Source organism: Vitis vinifera, chromosome 13, assembly GCF_030704535.1.
Source record: "Vitis vinifera cultivar Pinot Noir 40024 chromosome 13, ASM3070453v1".
Classification (NCBI taxonomy): Eukaryota; Viridiplantae; Streptophyta; class Magnoliopsida; order Vitales; family Vitaceae; genus Vitis; species Vitis vinifera.
In genome coordinates this window covers 4286522-4310227 of record NC_081817.1, presented here as the reverse complement: position 1 = coordinate 4310227, position 23706 = coordinate 4286522, and the positions used below count along the sequence as shown (strand labels likewise).

The 23706-nt window shown below is 30.6% G+C and overlaps 2 protein-coding genes and 1 pseudogene across 2 annotated transcripts; 2 read left to right on the top strand and 1 right to left on the bottom strand.

Moving 5' to 3' along the window:
• Positions 1–109: 109 nt before the first annotated feature.
• LOC100249611 (18.1 kDa class I heat shock protein) lies at positions 110–1525 on the bottom strand. The gene is made up of 2 exons (XM_010660191.3): positions 803–1525; positions 110–522 (listed from the first exon to the last, which is right to left on the bottom strand). The coding sequence occupies exon 1, from the start codon at positions 1323–1325 to the stop codon at positions 831–833; it is 495 nt and encodes a 164-aa protein (XP_010658493.1). The 5' UTR covers positions 1326–1525; the 3' UTR covers positions 110–522; positions 803–830.
• Positions 1526–8948: 7423 nt separating this feature from the next.
• Positions 8949–9431, top strand: LOC100252965 (17.3 kDa class I heat shock protein-like; annotated as a pseudogene).
• A 511-nt stretch (positions 9432–9942) lies between these two features.
• On the top strand, positions 9943–11670 carry LOC100244462 (7-deoxyloganetic acid glucosyltransferase-like). The gene is given in 3 exon segments (XM_002280434.5): positions 9943–10552; positions 10678–10755; positions 10758–11670. Coding segments are annotated over 3 exon segments (1437 nt in total). The 5' UTR covers positions 9943–10038; the 3' UTR covers positions 11603–11670.
• The last annotated feature ends 12036 nt before the right edge of the window (positions 11671–23706 follow it).

Sequence of the window (23706 nt, the reverse complement as noted above, 5' to 3'; positions counted from 1 at the left end):
GGTTAAGGATGTTGCCACAACTAACAAATCGCTAACTAGTATTCTGTTTGTGTATGCTTATCAGCTGTTAAGAAAATTCAGTTAAATGGTTAATTAGAAAACTACAGTCTGTTAGAAGGCTGATTAGTTGTAACTAATTATTGTATACAAGAAACAGAGCACTTATCAGTGCACTGTAGGTTGTTCAAATTTTCAATTTTATCTCTCTGGTTTTCTCTCAAACAGGTGCTCTGCGTCTATCATTCTCTCTATATCTCTAAGTTCTATCTCTGGTTTTCTGGCTTTGGCAGACATTTATGATATTATTCATTTATATTCCAACAAAAGACACGTAGACATCAAACATCTTAAATGCGGAAACGTCTCTAATTCACAGACGAGGCTCACCATTCTCCATGCTACCTTTAGTCTCATCCGCTTTTGCATTTTCCGGCAACCTGAACCGGCGACGGAACTTCCTGCAGCTCCTCTCCATCCGATGCCACTCGCCCCTTCTCTCTCTCACTGACTTGCAGTCTCGACCTATATAAATAGACAATTTAAAAAATTATATAAAATTGAATTGGTAAGAGTCGTAAGACTAGGAATTAAAGAATTTAAAAATAAGAAATAAAAATTAAATCAATGCAATACAATATTTAGAGATTAAAAATTAAAATGCAAATGTATTATGCATTAATATTTTAAAATGTTGTTTATTATTGAAAGAAAACGTACATTAGGATTCCATTTATGGCTGGATCATATACATACACATTACAAGCAAGAAAGCATCATTTTCATACATTATTGATGAACCCACCGAAAACGCAGAACACCAAAACTAGAATTCAACTCAAGGCTTTAGCCAGAGATCTCGATGCCTTCACCTCAGCCTTCTTCACCTCTTCTTTTGGGACAGTCACGGTTAGCACACCATTCTCCAGGCTAGCTTTAACTTCATCCATCTTTGCATTCTCCGGCAACCTGAACCGACGAAGGAACTTGCCGCTGCTCCTCTCCACCCGATGCCACTTGTCTTTCTTTTCCTCTTGCTCCGTACTCCTTTCTCCGCTAATTTGCAGCACTCTGCCCTCTTCAACCTCAACCTTCACCTCCTCTTTCTTCAACCCCGGAAGATCAGCCTTGAAGACGTGAGCTTCAGGAGTCTCTTTCCAGTCAATGCGTGCGTTTGCAAAGGCAGAGGTCTCGCGAGTCGAGGAGGGGACGTTGGCGAGAGGGGTGGTGAAGGGAAACCCTTCAAAGGGATCCCATATGTCCAGAGAAAAGGGATCGAAGATGTTGCTTCGGCGGCCACTACCAAGAACACTTGAAATGAGCGACATCTTTGAATTGATTAGCTGATGCAATTAGAAAATTTTCAGACGCAAGCTCTAATGATTATCTTCTGATGATGAAACTGATGTGTAGGAGATTGGTATATATAGGACGTAACACGGGATTCTGGTGTTATCGGGACTCTTCTGACATTCTTTTGCCCCATTCTGGATTTGGTGGGTAGGAGACTGAAATTTCTACAATCTTCTACCACCTTCCTTCATCCACCTCTATTTTAATCCACAGATTGGCCCACTACCTTTTTATTGTCAAGCATAGCCTAACGGGTCTATAACCCTGCCTTACACCACCATGGCTGGAAATTTTGGGCTGGGCCAAAAAAATGGGTAAAACAATTAGCCCAAAATTTTTGAATTTTTTAAAACTTAAAATTTGATTAAATTATATATATATATATATATATATAAGGACCTTGAAATTTCAATTTGATATTTACAAATTGTTGATATTTTAAACGGTTATCTATATTAGACATCAAAACAAGTTGGCCTCTCTTTAGGAGCTTATGTGTTTTGTATTGAATGACCTCTATGGTATGGATTTCTTGATTTTTGCTCTAAGTTTGATGTAACCTAAAGTAGGACATGGTATCATGCTTCCTAGAGCTTCTATACACTCTAAAGAAGATTCCATGAATACGACATTAGTTGATTTAACTTAGTACAAATAAAATGAGGGCTTAAAAAAAGTCAAATTCTAAATGAGTTTAGTCATATTCATCTTTACAACATTTAGCAGTCGTGGTTTCATGCTTTTTGCATTTCAATATGTTTTGAGCTCAGTCTTTCAACATGAATTTAATAGAAAGAAACAAAAATACAATAGAATATTTGCAAGAATATATTGATTAAAATCTTAAAAAAAAATATAAAACACATAAAATACTAATTTTAATGTAAAATATGAAGTAAAAAAAAAAAAACAAAGTTCTTATAAAAGTTAAATTGGTGTTGAAAATTATGAGAAAATATTTTAAAAAATTGAAGTTATCAAGTGGACCGATGAAAAGAAATATTATAAATTTTAGGATTTCATAAAAAATATTTATAAATAATTTCAGGAGTTAAATTAGTTACACTAAGTTGTATATTTATATAATATTTGGTTTTTATACTATTGAAATTTTTGCTTATGTAATATTTTGATTTTATAATGTAATTTTTAGTGACAAGTCTTCTTATATTAAATAAAATATAGTTTTTTTTTTTTAATTTAAGAACTAGAAAGTTACTCTTATTTTTGAAATATTTTAATTTTATTATTTCTTATCCCAATTTTCTCAAATTATAATATTTATTATATTATTGCTTGCAATTGTCGCTTCCATTATATAATCATTAAATTTACAAAAAATGACCATCACCCTATCCACCTCTCTTTAAAGTGATCACCTTACATTGATACAATTAGAATTATAACATAATATTATTATTCTTGAGCATAATATGGTAATATTGATCACTTTAATGCCAAATGTGGAAAGAAAATATAAAAGCTCAATTTTGTCTCAAAGCCAATGAATTGAACCAAACCAAATAATATACATGAGAAATTGAGTTGTTTAGGCCAAAAAAAAAAAAAAAAAGATCTGAATTTAATGAAAATCAATTAACTCTATTTAATTTCTCGCTTAGTTACAAACTTATCTAAATCAAATTCCACCAATTTCTCAGAAAATTTAATAGATCACATATTTCATTTTGAAGACTTATAATAAAGTTAGCAATACTATATAATTTAGGGTTTAATTTGATTGGATTAGTTTGAGTTATCAATCAACTCACTCATAATTAAATTTTATTTGCTTAATCCCAATTCAATCTTATTTTTCTAAAATTGGGTTAAGTTTGAGTTAGTAAATATATATTGAGTTTTAACAGGATGCTCAAATTAACAAATATATAGAAGACATCAATATTTATAATTTATCATTCAAATAAATAAACAATTCATCACAATTAGAAAAAATATGTCATTCGAAAGAAATTTAGAACTTTACCATCCATCTTTTGCACGATATTACAAAAGTACACCTAAAATGAGAAGTTGGGATAGAGAGTGAAACCATTGGGAGAAATGATGATAATTTTGAAGAAGGATAATACATTTTTAGGGTTCTCAAAATTATTTCTCTTTGATATGTTTAGAAGCTTAAAATAGTAAGCTTTAAGTATCTTTAAACTTTGCCATTAAATAATGTATGGTTGTGGACCCCGCATTTCGGCTCATGCGTTTTCCATTTGATGGCGAGCTCAATTTTTGTTTAAAAAATGATCCTATTGTTTGAAAAAATGACTTGGAGTCGTCACTTATTTTTGTTTTTTTTTTTTTTAAAGGGTAAACAAAATAAAAAAGAAAACTCCTAGTATGATTCCTTATTTTGGAAAAGGTAATCTACAAAAAACCGGATCGGGCTCGGGGGTCAGGTTGCTTATCGAGAAGGCACGGTAAAGACCGTAGCACCCCTCTAAGTCCCTAAAGTCGGGTCTCTACTAATAAAATGAAGCTGACATGGCAATCAATAGGAAAATCAATGGATACTCAAATCGATTAGGCGCATATGGGAATCGAAACATGCAATAGAGAATGACCAGAATAGGAGTGGATGCGTACCTGGGCCACGAACGAACAATGCGTTATCATAGAAATGGAGTCAGTGCATAATATAGAGCACGAAACATATCACATGCATCACTAAACAAGGATTAAAATTGTTCGAAGGAAAACTGGATTTTTGAAATACATTTGAAAATTGGAATCTTAGAGATTATTTGAAAATTGGAGTTTTGGAGATTATTTAAAAATTGGATTCTTAGGAATTAAATGTAAGAATGAGAATTTTAGAAATTAAATTTGAAAGCAAATTGGGATTTTGAAGAATTATTTAAAAGTTCGGGATTTTTAAGAAAAATTAAGTTATGAAAATTGGGACTTTGGGAGTTAAATTTTGAAAGGGATCAGAGTTGTAAGTTATTTGAGAAGTAGAAATTATGAAAGTTGATTTATAAAAATTGGAAATCTTGAAAATCATTTGAAGGCGGACCTTTTAGAAACGAATGAATAAAATGGTAACAATAATAACGATAACAATAAATGAGTAACTGGATAAATACGAAAATTGGAATATCGAGAAGTGAAAATTAAGTTCGGAGATAGGACAATCGGAATTTCATGTAGCTAAATTTAGAAATCAGAATTTTGAAGAATTAAACTTTAATGATTGAGATCTTTAAGAGAAATAAATAGGTAAGTATAGAATAATGTTACTAATTAATCAAAAACAATATTTAGACGGATGAAAGTGAATAGTGAGATTTGTGAGATTAAAAATTAAATTTGAAAATCGGATTTTGACAAAAATGATGTTTGAACAGATGAAAGTGAATAGTGGGATCTTGAAAATTAAGTTTGAAAGTCAGATTTTTGAATAATTGAACTTTAATTATTGGAATTTTTAGAAGAGAGAAATAAGTAAACGTGGAAATAGCGATTAACAAAAATGATATTTAAATGAATGAGAAATGTATAGTGGGATTTTTTTAGACCAAAAATTAAATTGGGACGTCGGATTTTTGAAGGATTGGATTTTAAATAAATAAATAAATATGAGATACTAATTCTAATTAAAGAAAATATCGTTTAAACGAATAGTGAAACTTTTAAGATTGAAAGTTAAATTATGATATTGGATTTTTTTGAAGGATTGGATTTTTAATAAATAAACTAATATAGGATAATAATACTAATTAACGAAAATAACACTTAAACGAATAAAAAAAGAATAGTAGAATTTTTAGGGTTTGAAAATTAAGTTAGGACATCGGATTTTTGAAGGGTTGGATTTTAAATAAGTAAATAAATATGAGATACTAATTCTAATTAAAGAAAATAATATTTAGACGAATAGTGGAACTTTTAAGATTGAAAGCTTAAATTATGACATTAGATTTTTTTTTGAAGGATTGGATTGTTAATAAATAAACTAGTATAGGATAATAATACTAATTAGGTTTGACAATTAAGTTAGGACATCGGATTTCTGAAGGGTTGGATTTTAAATAGGTAAATAAATATAGGATACTAATTTTTATTAAAGAAAATAACATTTAGACGAATAGTGGAACTTTTAGGATTGAAAGTTAAATTATGATATTGGAATTTTTGAAGGATTAGACTTTAAATAACTAGACAAATACGGGATTATAATTCTAATTGATGAAAATAAGATTTAGATGAATTGTAGAATTTTTAGGATTGAAAGATTAAATTAAAACACGGAATTTTTGAAGGATTAGACTTTAAATAACTAGATAAAAACAGAATTATAATTCTAATTGATGAAAATAAAATTTAAATGAATATTTGAAGAATTAAATTAAGACATGGGATTTTTGAAAAATTACTTAAAGACCTAAGTTTTGAAAATGGGATTTAAAATTTAGAATGTAGAAAATTCTTTGAGTCCAATATAAATTAATTTATACAAAAGTTTTTTATATATGGTGATTAGACATAATTAAAGAAGGAAATGTGAAATATAAATTATTTTGTGTTTTGAAAGGATATCCAACCTTAATAATTTGTCCTTTAATTGTATTCAAGTTGAGCTAACTAAATTGGTAGACATAAACTAAGATAGCAAATAAAAGGGAATGAATAAATTAATTAATTATGGATATTAGAGGTTTTTAGAAAATGATTTAGAATTTGGGGCAGCCTAATGGGCCAACTTGACGTGGACATGGGCCACCTTAATGAGGGTGGCAGGCGTGGGGAGTAATGGGGCCCTTCATCAATATGCTTGGGCTGGGCTCCAAACTCAAGCCCAATATCCTCATCATGGGCAAGCCCAAAATCCATTTCTATCACAAACTTGGGCTTGGGCTCAAACCTCCACCCATGGGCAAGCCTAAAACCCATCTCCATCATAGGCAAGTCCAAATCCGCCACCACCAGAAAAACCCACATTACCGTCTTCGACACCTTGAACCCGAACTTCGCCTCCTCGTTCAAGCTCATCACTGACGAACTGTACACCGTCTTCCCCATCGAACCTGAAGGCTCCAACTGCCCTGAATGCCGCCCCCCGACGCTACCGGAGGAACCGGGCGGACCGGAGGTTATAAGTCCCGCTGGCTGCAGCGGCATGGGACCGGAAGATTTCTTATGGATCGGCCCCGAGTTCGAGAGCTTCGGTAGCTGCCCTGAGTTTGGGCCGGATCGGACCGATCCGCTGGTGTGCTGTGAGGAGGACGAATGCCGAGAGGGCTTCAAAGGCGGGGGTCCGCCGGCTGATGGATCCACGACCGCAATATCCAACGTTTTTCCGAGCTCGCCGGATTTCTTCACGTCACCTTCGGTATACGGCACTGCACGTGACCCTGTCGTCGGCTGTCGCTCCTTGTGCTGATCCGGCCGCCCAGACACGTAAAGGCCATTGCTAAGCTGGTGAGGTGGAATTCGCGTACCCATTGATAACCTAGAGAGAGAATCTACAGAGAGGAAGATAGAGAAGGAGCGAAATGGAGAGGTGCTTTAGAGAGAGAAAATGTGGTGATGAAGAGAGGAAGGGTGGCGACATGCATGTACAGTCCTCATGCACGTGGAGGGGATGATGGAAATGAGAGGGTGGTGAGGGTGAAAGAGTGGAGAATTAGAAAGAGAAGTGGGCATGGAAAATGTAGAGAGAGGAAAGGTGGTACCGGGCATGTATGACAGGTTTGAAAGAAAATGGGTATGAAGATAGGGGTGCATGGGGGTGAGCGGGTGAGTATCATGGATATTTGGTGAGGTGTAACTCAAGATTCGTGCAGGGGAGCCTGTTTGGGCAACTGTTTCTGGGTTGTGGCCGTTTGCAGAGGTGGGGTCTTGCCAGTTAGTGGGATGAGCAGTCAGCTTTCATGTATTTACTCAAACATCAAACTCAAAAAAAGAAAAAGGTAAACCATATTCTAGTCATTTGAGAGAGAAAACAGAGGAACCAGAGTGCGAATAGAGTAGAGCGAACATGATAACAAAACCCAGTAGAATATGCTTAAACTCAGCAATATGAAAGAGAAGAAAAACAAGAAATACAAAGTGAAAATACTCATAAGGGTCATACCTGAGTCTTCAGGCGAAGATGATACGACTTACTTTCTACTCCAACCTTTTTCAGACCTCTAGCTTATTTTCTTTGGTCCTCCTCCTTAAACAAACTTGCTTTTTCAGTTCTCTCTTTCTCTCTCTGGCCACTCTCTACTCTGGTTTCCTTTTCTTCCCCTCCCCAGAGAACCACACACCTCTCCTTGCCTCAACCTAACCCTCCCCCCTCTCACCAGCCGGTTTCAAGCCATCACCTGCTTCTTTACTGTTCCTCCATCAGCAGGCATGGCATCCTCAACCACCAACCTGACCATCCATGCCCTTTTTTTTGCCGTGTCTATGAAGCTGCCCTTTTTTTAGAAAGGGGTCCTCCCCATCCTACCAAAAAAAGAAAGCTCCCCCCTCTCTCGGGTGGTCCCAACTAAATCCAATAAATAAATAAAAACATTGGTCTTTTTAAGGGGTTTACAATGGTATAACTCTCCTTAATCTTCAAGAGCTCAATAATATCTTGACATTCAACGTCCTACAACTTTTATTGTTAGAACATCTTATCTTCTTATTTTCTCACATTAAAATTGAATAAAGATTTTATTATATACTATTGAAACAAAAACTTCAAGGTTTTGTTATGAAGTAGCAAACAAAATTGTTAGTCTAACCCTATTATAGATATCAATCAACATCCTCAAATAATATTATCTCTCCCAACAATGGGTGTACTTGGAAAAATATGATCAAATCTAAATTTATCGAATGAGAGTATATACGAGTTAAAGCATTTTGCACATGCTAGATTCTTTTTTTACCTTAAGAAAGGACTTTAAATTTATTATGTTTTGAAATACTATTGGAATATAAATATATATTGCTAGAATACAAATTTATATAATATTTTATTTTTGTAATATTAAATTTTTTGTTTATATGGCATTATGATTTTATAATATATATTTTAGTCTTTTAAAATCAAAAACTAGAAAGTTATTCATATTTTTGAAGTATTTTTATTTTATAGTATTTTTATTTTATAGTATTTTATCCCTATTTTCCCAAATAATAATAAAAGAATTATTAATATTTGCACTAGGTATCTTTCGCACAAGATTTTAAATGCAAGTCCATTTGATTTCACCATTTCTTTAACTAAAAAATAATCAATAAAAAGGGGCAGACATTTTTCAAAAAGAACAAAAGTAAGCCCAAGAGGAGCGTGTGATTGACGAAAAGTAATCGATGGGCTTGAAAAGCCTAGTAGTCCCGTTTGGGCTGGTGCCGGTAAGGATATTTGGAAATGGACCTGAGATTGTGGATTAAGGTCTGGTTGAAAAAGTATAGGTATCTATGGAAGGTGGTAGAAGATTGTAGAAATGTCAAGTTCCTATCCAAACAGGAAATATCTTGGAAACGTCGAGAAAGTGCCATAGTTCTCTATCACGTCCAATATATAGCAAGTCCTCTCCATTAGTTTGATCATCAAGAAATTGTTCGTCCAAGAAAGCAAATCGATTCAACATTCATAGAAAATGTCGCTCATTCCAAGTGTTCTGGGTGGTGGCCGATGAAGCAGCATCTTCGATCCCTTCTTTCTAGGCCTTTGGGATCTTTTCGAAGGCTTTCCATTTAGCACCTCTCTTTCCAACATTCCCAACATTGTAGGCGAAACCTCGGCCTTCACCAACAATTGAATTGATTGGAAAGAGACGCCAGAAGCTCATGTTTTTAGGGCGAATCTTCCAGGGGTGAAAAAGGAGGAAGTGAAAGTAGAGGTTGAAGAGGGAAGACTCCTTCAAATTAGTGGAGAGAGGAGTAAGGAGTAGGAGGAGAAGGACGACAAGTGGCATCGCGTCGAGAGGAGCAGTGTGAAGTTCCTTTGCAGATTCAGGTTGCCAGAAAATACCAAGACAGATGAGGTCAAAGTTAGCATGGAGAATGACGTGCTGACTATGACGGTGCCGAAGGAAGAGGTGAAGAAGGCTGAGATCAAGGCCATCGAAATTTTTGGCTAAGTCATTGGTCTAGTCTTTTCTAATTTGCTATACATTTGATGGCTTATTATTGTTTTTGATAGATTGGTCATGTATAGGCAATCCAAAGGATTTGATGTAATGATTTGTATTCTCCCATGTGTTTTTGTTTTACAAAATTTTCCCTTTATTTTTGTTACATAAGCGAATTTTAAGTGGAATAAAAGAATAGTTGGTTTTCTATGGGGCTGTCATGTCCACGAAAGCACTTTTGGAAAAAGATAAAAAGTAATTTAAGACTTATTGATAACATGTTGACCTCAAATGGTTGTGACTGGAGATAGGTTTGCGGTCGTAAGCGAAGGCTAAAACTTTATCAACATAGCGTGCCAATAAAACTTTCCTGATACAATATTAATAATCTGCTGGGGGCCACCAGTGGACCCTTGAGAAAGTAACAACGGGATACGACATAGAGTAGCAGTGTGCCCGTCCTTCATCATATATGGCTAAATGATGAATGGTCCTCAAGAAAGTAGTGGTAGGAACGGCAAAGACCAGCAATGAGCCTATCTATATATGCATTACAAGTTACAAGCCATGTATCCACCAGGAAATCACACAAAGATCATAGTCAACTAAAAGTCGGATGGATCAAGGGTCGGGCTCTCCTCATGTCCTCATCTTCCCTTTCCCCATCCAAGGCAACGTCAACTCCATGCTCAAGCTCGCCGAACTTCTTTGCCTTGCCGGCATCCAAGTCACCTTCCTCAACTGCCACTACCCCCACCGCCGCCTCCTCTCTTATTCCAATATTCAGGCCAGGTTCTCACGCTATCCCGGCTTTCGGTTTGAGACAATATCCGATGGGCTGCCGATGGAGCATCCTCGCACCGCTGAACAATTCTTGGATATAGTTGATGGAGTGAAAACTACAACCAAACCACTTTTTATGAAGATGATGATTTCGTGGTGCCGGAGTGCTTCTGATACGCGCTCGCCTCTGACCTGTGTCATAGCAGATGGGCTCATGAGTTTCGCAATTGATGTTGCCAACGAAGTCGGACTTCCCGTCATTATTTTCCGTGCTATCAGTGCTTGTTCCTTCTGGGCATATTTCTCTTTACCCCAACTCATTGAAGCTGGCGAAGTCCCTTTCAGAGGTTCACTTTCTGATTTGGATTCCATTAGAAACGCTCTTTATCTTCGTTTCTGTTTTTTTTTTTTTCCCTTCTTTCTCTTTTTTTTTTCCCCTGGTTAATTACAAACTGGCTAGACTAATCTCCAGGTGGTGATATGGATCGGCTGGTAGCCAGTGTGCCTGGCATGGAAGGCTTTCTTCGACGTCGAGACCTCCCAAGTTGCTGCTGCTCAAAGACGTGGATGACCCAGATCTCCAAAATCTCATGAAAAATACTCGACAAACCCATCGAGCCCACGCGCTCGTTATCAACACGTTTGATGACCTAGAAGGGCCGATTCTCTCTCAAATACGCAATCACTGTCCGAGAACCTACACCATTGGACCTCTCCACGCACTCCTCAAAACCAAGCTCGCAACTGAAACTTCCACGTCCCAGTCTTCCAACAGTTTCTGGGAAGAAGACAGAAGCTGCATACCGTGGCTTGACCGCCAGCCCTCAAAATCTGTTATCTACGTAAGCTTTGGTAGTCTTGCAATTATTACAAAGGAGGAGCTGAGAGAGTTCTGGCACGGTTTGGTCAACAGCGGTAGCCGCTTCCTCTGGGTCATACGACCAGATGCTCTTGTCGGAAAAGATGAAGAGCGTCAGACTCCGGCAGAACTCTTGGAAGGGACAAAAGATAGGGGTTATGTAGTGGGCTGGGCTCCCCAAGAAGAGGTTCTGAAACACCCAGCCGTGGGTGGGTTTCTGACCCACGGTGGGTGGAACTCCACGCTTGAGAGTATAGTGGAGGGCCTGCCAATGATATGCTGGCCCTACTTTGCTGACCAGCAGATCAACAGTAGGTTCGTGAGCCATGTTTGGAAGCTTGGAATGGACATGAAAGACAGTTGCGATAGAGTTACCGTTGAGAAGATGGTGAGAGATTTAATGGTAGAAAAGAGGGATGAATTCATGGAGGCAGCTGATACCTTAGCCACATTAGCTAAAAAATGTGTGGGTGACAGTGGGTCCTCATCCTGTAACTTGAACAGTTTGATCGAGGATATACGATTGTTGAGCACCTGATTTCCATGAAAAATTTCCCCTTTTTGTTACCCTAAAATTATAAGATTGAACAAACTTTAAGTCTCTACTGATGCTATTGCACGGACTCTTAGTATGGTAATTTAAAAAAATTATTCTTAAATTATTGTAGTAGAAGAAGTTATTCCAATTTGTCATGTAGGAGAGAAATGAATGGATATATTTTTTTTTAAAACCAAAATCGTATTTTAAAAAGACGATTTTATTTCCATTTAAAAAAAAAAAATTCAAAAGGGAAATCGTCTCTTCAAGATACGATTTCCCTTTGATTTTTTTTTTTAAATTAGTTTCCAATTTTTTTTTTCTATTCAAGAGACGATTTCCCTTAAAATTATTTTTTAAAATTAATATTATAAAAAATATTTTTTAAAAATCAAATTAAAAGAAAAAAATTGGAAACTAATTAAAAAAAATTAAATTAATATTATAAAAAATAATTTTAAAAAATCCCAAATTAAAAGAAAAAATTAATATTACAAAAAAATTGGAAACTAATTTTTTTAAAAAAAATTCAAAGGAAAATGGTCTCTTCAAGAGACATTTCCCTTAAATTTTTTTTTTAAATTAATATTATAAAAAATAATTTTTTTTTTTAAAAAATCCCAAATTAAAAGAAAAAAATTGGAAACTAATTTTTTTTTAAAAAAAAATCAAAGGGAAATTGTCTCTTCAAGAGACGATTTCCCTCATTTTTAAAAAAAAAATTAATATTATAAAAAATATATATTTTTTAAAAAATCCCAAATTAAAAGAAAAAAATTGGAAACTAATTTAAAAAAATTTAAATTAATATTATAAAAAATAATTTAAAAAAATCCCAAATTAAAAGAAAAAATTAATATTACAAAAAAATTATAAACGAGAAAAAAAAATTCAAAGGAAATCGTCTCTTCAAGAGACGATTTTCCAATTTAAAAAATAAATAAAAATTTAAAAGGGAAATCGTCTCTTGAATAGATGATTTTCCTTAATTTTTTTTTAATTAATATTATAAAATTAATTTTAAAAAAATTCCCAAATTAAAAGAAAAAATTAATATTACAAAAAAAATTGGAAACTAATTTTTTTAAAAAAATTTCAAGGAAATCGTCTCTTGAAGAGACGATTTCCCATTAATAAAAAATAATATTTAAAAAAAAATTAAAAAAAAACAAGAGACGATTTCCCATTAAAAAAAATATTTTTTTTAAAAAAAATTAAGAAAATCCCAAATTAAAAAAAAAATTCCCTAATGTAAATCTTTTGAGACGATTTCCCATTAAAAAAATTTAATATTACAAAAAATAATTTTTTTAAAAAATCCCAAATAAAAAAAAAATCCCAAAGGGAAATCGTCTCTTGAAGAGACTATTTCCCTTTAAAAAAAAGTTAACATTTTTTAAAAATAAATTAAAAAAAATCCCAAATTAAAAAAAAAATTCATGAAAAAAAATTTAAGTGAAATTGTCTTTTAAGAGACGATTTCTCTTAAAAAAATATTTATTCTTTATTTAATGTGAAATCGTACCATTTGGCAAAAATAAAAAGAAAAAAAAACATTCCCCAATAGCTAGCCCATAGCTAGCCCGTTTGCTATTTTGAACAAGACCGTTTGCTATCATAGCTGACCCGTTTGCTATCATAGCTAGCCCGTTTGCTATTTTGAAGAAAAACGTTTGGCATCATACCGTTACACTCTACCAATTCCATTTGAAACTCAAACTTTAACCACTCATCATACCTTTTTACAACTTCTCATACACTATAAATTACCTTCTTTATTCTCATTTTCACTTTCAAACTTTTTCTTTATAATTTTCACCTTCAAACTTATTCACTTACATTTTCCCCCTCTTCCCACTTGAAACTCAAATTTTCACTTCTCAGTTTTTCACCTTCCATCTTTGGTAGACTTTGAGCATATCTCATAAGATAATATTTTTGCTTTATTTTATTTTATGATCTATAGTTTTTATTATTATATCAGTTTTTATTGGTAGGTAATATTTTTGTCTTTATTTCATATTTATTGTGTAATGCATGATAGATATTTGTTGTTACATGTATTTTTTTTTTTAAATTTATTTGATTTATGATAATTTTGTTAGAATATTATTTGTTGTAAATTAGATAAATGAATTAAATCATTAAAAAAAATAAAAATGATATTAGTTTATTTAATTAATATTAAATAATAGGATTATTGCTTATGTTTATCAATAAAATATTAAAATTAAAATTTAAAAATAAAATAAAATATTGATAAAATGAGGATGAAAAATAATAATAATAGAATAATTATATTTCTATATATTTTGCATAATATATGATTTTAAAAAATATTAAAATTTAAAAAATACAAATACAACATTATCCAAAATTATGAATTGATCTTATATATTTTTAAAATTAATAATAGTGTTAAATAATTGACAAAATTGTTGTAAAACAATGAGATGTAAAAATAAAAATAAAAATATAAATAAAAGGAAAAATAAAACCAAAATGTTATTTGATTTATTATATATAAAGTAATTTAACACAAATATAAAATAGTAACCGTGACTATTAAATGTATCTAATATATATTTTAATATTAAAATATTATATACATTTAAATATCCATTTTAAAAAATAAAAAAAAAGAAATATATAATTGTAAAATGTTAGAATATATAATAAAATAAAATAAATAAATTTAGTAATGGTGGTTAGTGTTAAATTATTTTTTTTGCATTTAATATTATTTAAGAAATATTAAAATATAAGAAATTTAAGTAGAACATTATCCTAAATTATGAATTTATCTTCTATATTGTAAAAAAATTAATATTAGTCTTAAATTATTGAAATAATTCTTGTAAGATATTGAGAGCTAAAAAATAAAAATAAATAAAAGTAGAAATAAAACTAAAATATTGTTTGATTTATTTAAATGGATATTTTAATGTATAATATATATATATATATATATATATATATATATATATATATAAAAGTAATTTTCTATTATATAACATAGTAAGCGTGAGTATTAAAGGTATATAATATATATTTAAATATTAAAATATTAAAATATTATATACATTTAAATGTCCATTTTAACAAAGAAAAGAAATATATAATTGTAAAATGTTATAATATATAATATTATTAGTGTGAAATTATTTTGAAATTATTTTTTTGCATACATTATTATATATATATATATATATATATATATATATATTAAAATATAAGAAATATAAGTAGAACATTATTCGAAATTTTGAATTTGTATTCTATATTTTATAAAAATTAACATTAGACTTAAATTATTGAAAAAATTCTTGTAAGAAATTGAGAGCTAAAAATTAAAAACAAATTAAAGTAGAAATAAATTTAAAATATTATTTGATTTATTTAATTGGATATTTTAATATATATATATATATATATATATATATATATATATATATATATATATATAAAATAATTGTGTATAATATAAAATAGTAACCATATTATATATATATATTCAAATATTCAAATATTATATACATTTCATATCTATTTTAAAAAAGAAAAGAAATAGATAATAGTAAAATGTTAGAATATATAATAAAAGAAAATAAATAGATTTAGTAATGGTTGTTAGTATTAAATTATTTTTTTGCATATAATATTAATTAAAAAAAATATAAAAATATAAGAAATATAAGTAAAACATTGTCCAAGAGTTGGTCTTATCTTATATAATATGTAAATGCACATTTAAAATGTTATATTATATACATTTAAATATTCATTTTTAAAAAAGAAAAGAAATATATTGTAATGGACAATGCACCATAATATTAGTAAAATAGATTTGCAAAATATATATTATTTATTATCATAAAGTTTTTTGATGATGATACTTTTTTGTTGATCTTTTGAATAGGTTTGATAATGGATGGTTACACCACGGTGTTGTGCTATACTAGGGGTGAAATTATTGATTGTGAATTTGGGTAAGTTATAATCGTCCTCCTGATAAAGGTGTTTTAATCAATAGTATGATAACATTTGATGAGTTATAAGAAAAATTGTGTCATGCTTTGAATATTAATCGTATTTACACCAAGTTAAATATGGTGTTCTGATATCTAGTTCCCTTTCCAAATGGAAATGATACTGTTAATTATGTCCCTTTGCCTATTCGAGATGATGGTGATGTAAGGATAATGTTTACCGTTGTCACACAATCTCCTCCTCCAAATACTATTGAAATGTATTGTCAAACTTCTTCCATTGATTATCACTCCGTGCTTAGTAGCTTTACTACCCCATTGCATATTGAAAGTCTAGGTCCAAGTCAACATATGGTAGAAAATAACAGATCTTTCCGTATGTATATGCAAAGTTATGATAATGACATAGAACCTATAGTTAGGATAGATATGGCAAGGGTTACTGAGTCAATTGTAATGACAGTTGGAAATTATGTTGATATTTTACCTGGAAATGATGATGACAATGTGGAGTTATTTGATGAAGATGATAGTAATGAGGATATTATGGACATGGAGGATAATGAAAATACAGAAAATGATGCATCATTACTAGGTGGTGGTGAACATGATGTCCCTTCCCCAATATTTAGAGAATTGAATTGGGATGTAATTAACTCCATCGCTGACAAGGATTTAATAGCACACACTGGCTTATGGAATGAATCAGATGAATTGTTTAAGGGTTTGCGGTTTGAGAGTAAGGTAGACTTACAATATGTTGTTAAACGTTATTCTATATGTAGGAATCAACATTTGATTGTTATTGAATCCGAGCCAGATATTTAGGCTATAAAGTGTAAAAAATGGTTTGAGGGTTGTAATTGGAGGCTTCGTGCATGTCGTCGTAAATGTCATGGTTTGTTTGAGATAACAAAGTACATAGGTCCTCACACTTGTATCTACCCTAAACTATCACAAGACCACTCACAATTAGGCTCAACCTTCATTGCACAAGAAGTTCAAAATGTAGTCCAAAGTGATCACACAATTTCAATTGCTGCATTACATCAAATAGTGAAAGATAAATTTGGTTATAATGTTCATTATAAGAGGATTTAGGAAGCAAAGAGGAAAGCAATGATAAGGATATTTGGTGATTGGGATGAATCTTACCAAACTTTACCTAGGTGGATGAATATTATTAAACTTACTAACCCTAGGACTAAGGTTGTTTGGAAGACATCATTACTAGCAGGTTGCAATGGAAATGAATGTTTTATGTGTGTGTTCTGGGCTTTTGGGGCATGTGTTGAAGGATTTAAGCATTGTAGACCAATAATACAAATAGATGGTACTTTTTTATATGAAAAATATATAGGGAAACTTTTGATTGCAACATCAATCGATGCTAATGGTCATATCTTCCCTCTAGCATTTGCAATAGTTGAAGATGAATCATCAGATAATTGGTCTTGGTTTCTTTATACATTAAGGACTCAAGTCACACAAAGAGAAGGCATATGTCTCATTTCAGATCATCATGCAGGAATACAAGCCACCATTAGGGATCCTAGTGTTGGTTGGAGCTCGCCTTATGCACACCATCGATATTGTCTTAGGCATGTGGCAAGCAATTTCAATGATAAATATAGAAATAAGATGTTAAAAAACTTAGTGTATAGAGCAGGGTCTTAACATCAACCACGAAAGTATGAGGCATGTATGACTGAGTTAAAACGATTAGATAAGAAATGCTTAGAATGGTTTAACAGGTTGGACACAAAGAAATGGACTTTGGCACATGATGGAGGACATCGGTATGGGTGGATGACTACAAATATTGTTGAATGCATAAATGGAGTGCTCAAAGGGGCTAGAATGTTGCCTATCACTACTCTTGTTTGATTAACTTTCTATCGTTGTGTTTCATATTTCGAGACTCGTCGAACAGAGATACAAACTCAAATGGCAAATGGAGATTTGTATACTTCCTATGTCATTAACAAAATAACAAAATATCAATCAAGGGCTAGTGGACACACTGCTAATATTTTTCACCGTTCAAATGAGATATTTGAAGTTACAACTTCTCCCCATGGGTTTCATATGGATAAAGGAAACAATATACAAATTGTGAAATTGAAAAAAAGAACATGTACTTGTAATAAATGGCAATCATTTGGTATACCATGTTCACATGTGTTGGTTGTATGTGCACGTGCAAGGATTGATAGTTGGCAATTTGTTGACAAACATTATAGGATGGATGTAAATGCTTGTTGCTATACACCTTAATTCAATCCAATTCCACATCAAGCTTATTGGCCAGAGCCTAATTTTCCAATTGTTTATCCTAATCCAACTCTAGTACATGATAAAGGAAGACCAAGATCTTCAAGGATTAGGAATGAAATGGATTGGAGAGAACCAAGTGTTAAAGTGCGATGTGGGCTTTGTAAACAAGAGGGTCACAATCAGCGAAAATGTCCTAACAGAGGGGAGTCTTCTAACACAACCGCTCAATGATATTGTAAGTTCTAGTTCAAAATTTAATTATTTAAATGAAAGTTTTTTTTTAACATTAAATATGAACATTGAGTTATTTCCATATAATGTCATTCAAATGTCTTGTAATAAACTCATGAAATTATTTAAATGAAGCAGGAAATTTCAAATTTTAATTGGAATTGGTACCATTAATTATATATATTATAAAAAGAAATAATACAATTTTATATAAAAATATATTAAAAGTGGATTTTAAAATTAAAAAATTAAATATACTCATACAATTATTTATAAAAGGAAATCGTCTCTTGAAGAGATGATTTCCCATTAAAAAAAAATCCCAAAAAATTGGAAATGATTTTCCAAAATAAAAATAAAAAATAAAAAATAAATCCGAAAGGGAATTACCTTAAAAATAAAAAATAAATAAAATAAATAAAATTCCCAATTTGATATGATTTCCAAAAAAAAAAAAATTACAATTTAGAAAAATCCCAAAGGGAAATTGTCTCTTGAAGAGACAATTTCCCATTAAAAAAAATCCCAAAAAATTGGAAATGATTTGCCAAAAAAAAAAAAAAAACTCCAAAAGAGAATTCCCTTAAAAAAAAAAAAAAAAAAAAAATCCCAATTGGATATGATTTCCCAAAATTTTTTTTAATTTAAAAAAAATCCCAAAAAATTGGAAATGATTTGCCAAAATAAAAATAAAAAATAAAAAATAAAAATCCAAAAGGGAATTCCCTTAAAAAAAAAAATCCCAATTGGATATGATTTCCCAAACTTTTTTTTTTTTTTTTAAATTTAAAAAAATCCCAAAGAGAATCATCTCTTGAAGAGATAATTTCTCATTAAAAAAAAATCCCAAAAAATTGGATATGATTTCCCAATTTTTTTTTTTAATTTAAAAAAATCCCAAAAAATTGGAAATGATTTTCCAAAATAAAAATAAAAAATAAAAAATAAAAATCCAAAAGGGAATTCTCTTTAAAAAAAAAAATTCCCAATTGGATATGATTTCCCAATTTTTTTTAAAAAAAATTTAAAAAAATCCCAAAGGGAAATCGTGATTTGCCAAAATAAAAATAAAAAATAAAAATCCGAAAAGGAATTCCCTTAAAAAAAAAAAAAAATCCCAATTGGATATGATTTTCCAAATTTTTTTTTCATTTAAAAAAATCCCAAAGGGAAGAGACGATTTCCCATTAAAAATAAAAATAAAAAATCCCAAAAAATGGGAAATGATTTGCAAAATAAAAAATAAATAAATTAAAAAAAATCCGAAAGAGAATTCCCTTAAAAAAGAAAAATTTCCCAATTGGAAATGATAAATAATATTTAATATAAGATAAATAATATTTATCTATTATTATTATTTTTTTTGCACTTTGCAATTAAAAAAAAAACTATTATCAATTTATGTGAATAAATGAGTCTAAAAAAATAATTTTTTTTATTAATTTATTAAATAATTAATTACAAAATAAATAATTTTGTTTTATTTTAATTTTTAAATTAATTTTATTGTCTAAATTTTAAGATGAAAAATATTAATCTTTAAGTTCAAATTTCACAATAAAATGAATAAAATATTAAAAAAATGTACGTTAAATAATGTTAATTGTTCTTAATCTTCAATTTTTCTTTAAATTATTTTAATTAATTACAACTAATAAAATTAATTTAGTTTCATATTGGTTTTTATTTATAAGATAAATAATATTTATCTATTTTTTTGTTTATGTGAAAAATGATTTTATAAAAAAAAAATTGTTATTAATTTATTAAATAATTATTTATAAATAAATCATCTTATTTTGTTATAATTTTTAAATTAATTTTATTATATAAATTTTTAAATAAAAAATATTATTTCAAATTTCACTATAAAATGAACATTTAAATGTAAAAAAAATAAATTAAAATAAAATAATATTTTATAAAAAACCAATAACATTATTTATGTAAATGTTAAAAAATCAACAAATAGCCCAATAAATAATATAATATCAACCATGATAGAAATGCAATTATTATCGTGAATGCAAAAAAACTAATAACCTTATTCATATGAACCATGAACAAAGAAAATATATACATATATCAACTCATAACTTGTATTAATATGTTCAATCCCTAAACAATCAAACGTATTCAAATAATCAATGATAAAAAAACAACTACTATTATGAATAAAAAAAACTAATATGTAGTTCATATATATAAACTAATAACTCAACAAATATTGTAACAACTAACAAAATATCAACCATGAATACCAGCAAAACTAAAATATTAAAATTCAATATTACTATATGACAACTTCAATAGTAGTAGATGATAAATTAACATACGTCATTAATAAACTAACAACCAATAAAAGTTAGTATGCATCATCAATACAAATAAATGAAGAAGCAACAAAAAAACATGTATCATCAATTTATGTTCGATAAAAGATATAAAAGTCATCAATGTGTGCCACATGAAGGAGGCTTCCTTCTTCGTTGTGGCCGTTGGTGACATCTTTCCAACTCGGATTGATCTGAGGGACCATCTAATGTTGCTCCATTTTCTCGTCTTTGTCCTCGTCCTCGACCTTTTCTTCGTCCATGTCCTTCATCTTACACCTGTGCTTCTCGCTGTTGTTCAACAAGTGGTGACGGAAAGTATTGCATTTGTGTCGCCACATCATCTCTAAATGGATGTCCTAATGATTGTGGTGACAAAGCAATGAGTGGTGCTGTAGGTGGAGTAAATGATACATCAATACTAGACAACATAGGTATATGAAAAGAAAGTCCATCAATATAAGAATGCAATATTTCCTGCATGAATGATGTCCCAACATCTTCCTATATCACTCCCTCAGCAATGGATGGAGCTGATGAATAAGGCAGTGACTGGTCAAGTGGTGTAGAAAAATTGAAGGAAGAATGTTGTAGAGTTGATGGTGGAAAATGTACAGATGCATCATCGCTATGGAAGTGTAGATCATCATAAATATGGCCTCCATGTGTTCGTACACCTCCACCTCTAGTGCGAACACCTTCACTTCTAGTATGTACACCACTACCTGTAGGATGTACCCCACGACCTCTAGTCCGCACCCCACGACCTTTGGTCCGTACCCCAATATCTGTCATCCCAACCTCCTCATTTGATGATTGTCTCTCCGCATCAACGACATTAGGGGGAATAAGAAACTCATCGGCCTCGTGGATCTCTGAACATCTAGTCCGTACTCCACCACCTCTACTCCGGACCCCACCACCCTTAGTCCGCACCCCACCATATCTTATCCTAACCTCCTCATCCGATGATTGTCTTTCCGTATCAACGACATTAGGGGGAATAACTAACCGATCAGCCTCGTGTATAACCTCTAAAGTGGTTGCACATAATTGATGAATTGCATCACGATGACCGATATTTGGTGTATTTGGAGCAGTCCATAAATGTATTTGTTGAAAACTACGGTTCTGTAAGAATTAAGAATAAAAAGTTAGATGTTTTTGTAATAAGGAAAAAAAATAGTAATAAATAAAAAGACATTGTAATTACCACTATCTCCCATGAAGATCCATGTGGAATCAGAAAAAGGCAAGTGATCGAACGATGCCACACCATAAATGGGTGGTTATACTCGTACGAAGTATATGCTGCCTCAACTCTAGCAAGATAATCGTACCTAGCCTCCTACCTTTGAATATAGTGGTGATGAATACTCATCCAATCAAAATCATGTCGATCCCTCAAATCATATCTATGTAAGCCCAATTCTGTATCGCATTGCTCGGGAATATGTTGTACTAGCCCAAATTGCCTCAAAACACGATGAGGTCTATGCCACTCCATTATGAGGAACCAAATAAGGGGTGAAATAGTCAACCACAAGTCAGAAGCAATAGTACAGTAATTTAGGAGTGCAGAGATGACATCATCAGTATATGACTCCCATATAATCTGCAATTAAATTTGAAATATAACTCACATTATTTAATAATAATTTCATTATAAATCGTTTAAAAAAATTATTCAAAATAATGAATTTATTTTCCAATTTTTTTGTAATATTAATTTTTTTCTTTTAATTTGGGATTTTTTTTAAAAAAAATTATTGTTTATAATATTAATTTAAAAATTATTTTTTTTAAAATTAGTTCCCAATTTTTTTTGTAATATTCATTTTTTCTTTTAATTTGGGATTTTCTTAAAAAAAAAATATTATTTTTTATAATATTAATTTTAAAAATTTTTTTAAAAGGGAAATCATCTCTTCAAGAGACAATTTCCCTTTGAATTTTTTTTTAAATTAGTTTCCAATTTTTTTGTAATATTAATTTTTTCTTTTAATTTGGGAGTTTAAAATTTTTTTTATAATATTAATTTAAAAAAAAATTAAAGGGAAATCGTCTCTTCAAGAGACAATTTCCCTTTTGAATTTTTTTTTAAATGGAAATAAAATCGTCTTTTTAAAAGACGATTTTGGTTAAAAAAAATTTATTTGTTCACCTCTCTCTTACGTAGCAAAAACTAACATATATTTAGAATAACTTCTTATACTACAATAATTTAAGAATAATTTTTTAAAATTACCGTACTATTGTGAAAAGTCCTCGCCTTAACAGTGTGATCATTTCTTTTCAGCGAAAGAGACGATTATAGAAATGGTACAAAAATAAGCAACACAACAACAAAAAAATTGTAACGTGTCATATTTATTATAATTCTTATCGCAATTTAATGAATGATGATGATGTGAGTTTGTTCCTAAATAATTTTGTTGAATTTTGAGGGTGGTGAAGAGTCTGTGTGAATTCTTTTTCCTTGTTATCAAAACGTCTTTCCCCTGGTGAAGCTATATTTCTCATCTTTCATGGCAAAAAGTTACCGTTAGGTGAAGTTTAAAAAATTAAATTAAAAATTTTAAGATTTGATTGCTTAATTAAAAGAATTTGACTCTTTCTTTTTGCAACTTGTGATTTGTTTCCTTTATAAAAATTTGTTACTAATACAAGAATTTTTTTTTAATTCCCTTTTAGCTTTAACTATTTAATTTAGTTTTATTTTGTAATTTTTCAAATTACCATGCATATTATATTTTGAATATGTTGTAGTATGTGGCTTATATTGATGGAAAGAAATTTCAATTTGATATTTACAAATTGTTGATATTTTAAACGGATGAAAATCGAATTACCTATTTTAGACATCATAACAAGTTGGCCTCTCTTTAGGAGCTTATGTGTTTAGTATTGAATGACCTCAATGGTATGGATTTCTTGATTTTTGCTCTAAGTTTGATGTAACCTAAAGCAGGACATGGTATCATGCTTCCTAGAGCTTCTATACACTCTAGAGGAAATCCCATCAATACAACATTAGTTGATTTAACTTAGTACAAATAAAATGAGGGCTTAAAAAAAGCCAAATTCTAAATGGGTTTAGTCATATTCATCTTTACAATATTAGCTGTTGTGGTTTCACACTTTTTGCATTTCAATATATTTTGAGCTCAGTCTTTCAACATGAATTTAATAGAAAGAAACCAAAATACAATAGAATAATGGCAAGAATATATTGATTAAAATCTAAAAAAATTTAAAACACATAAAATACTAA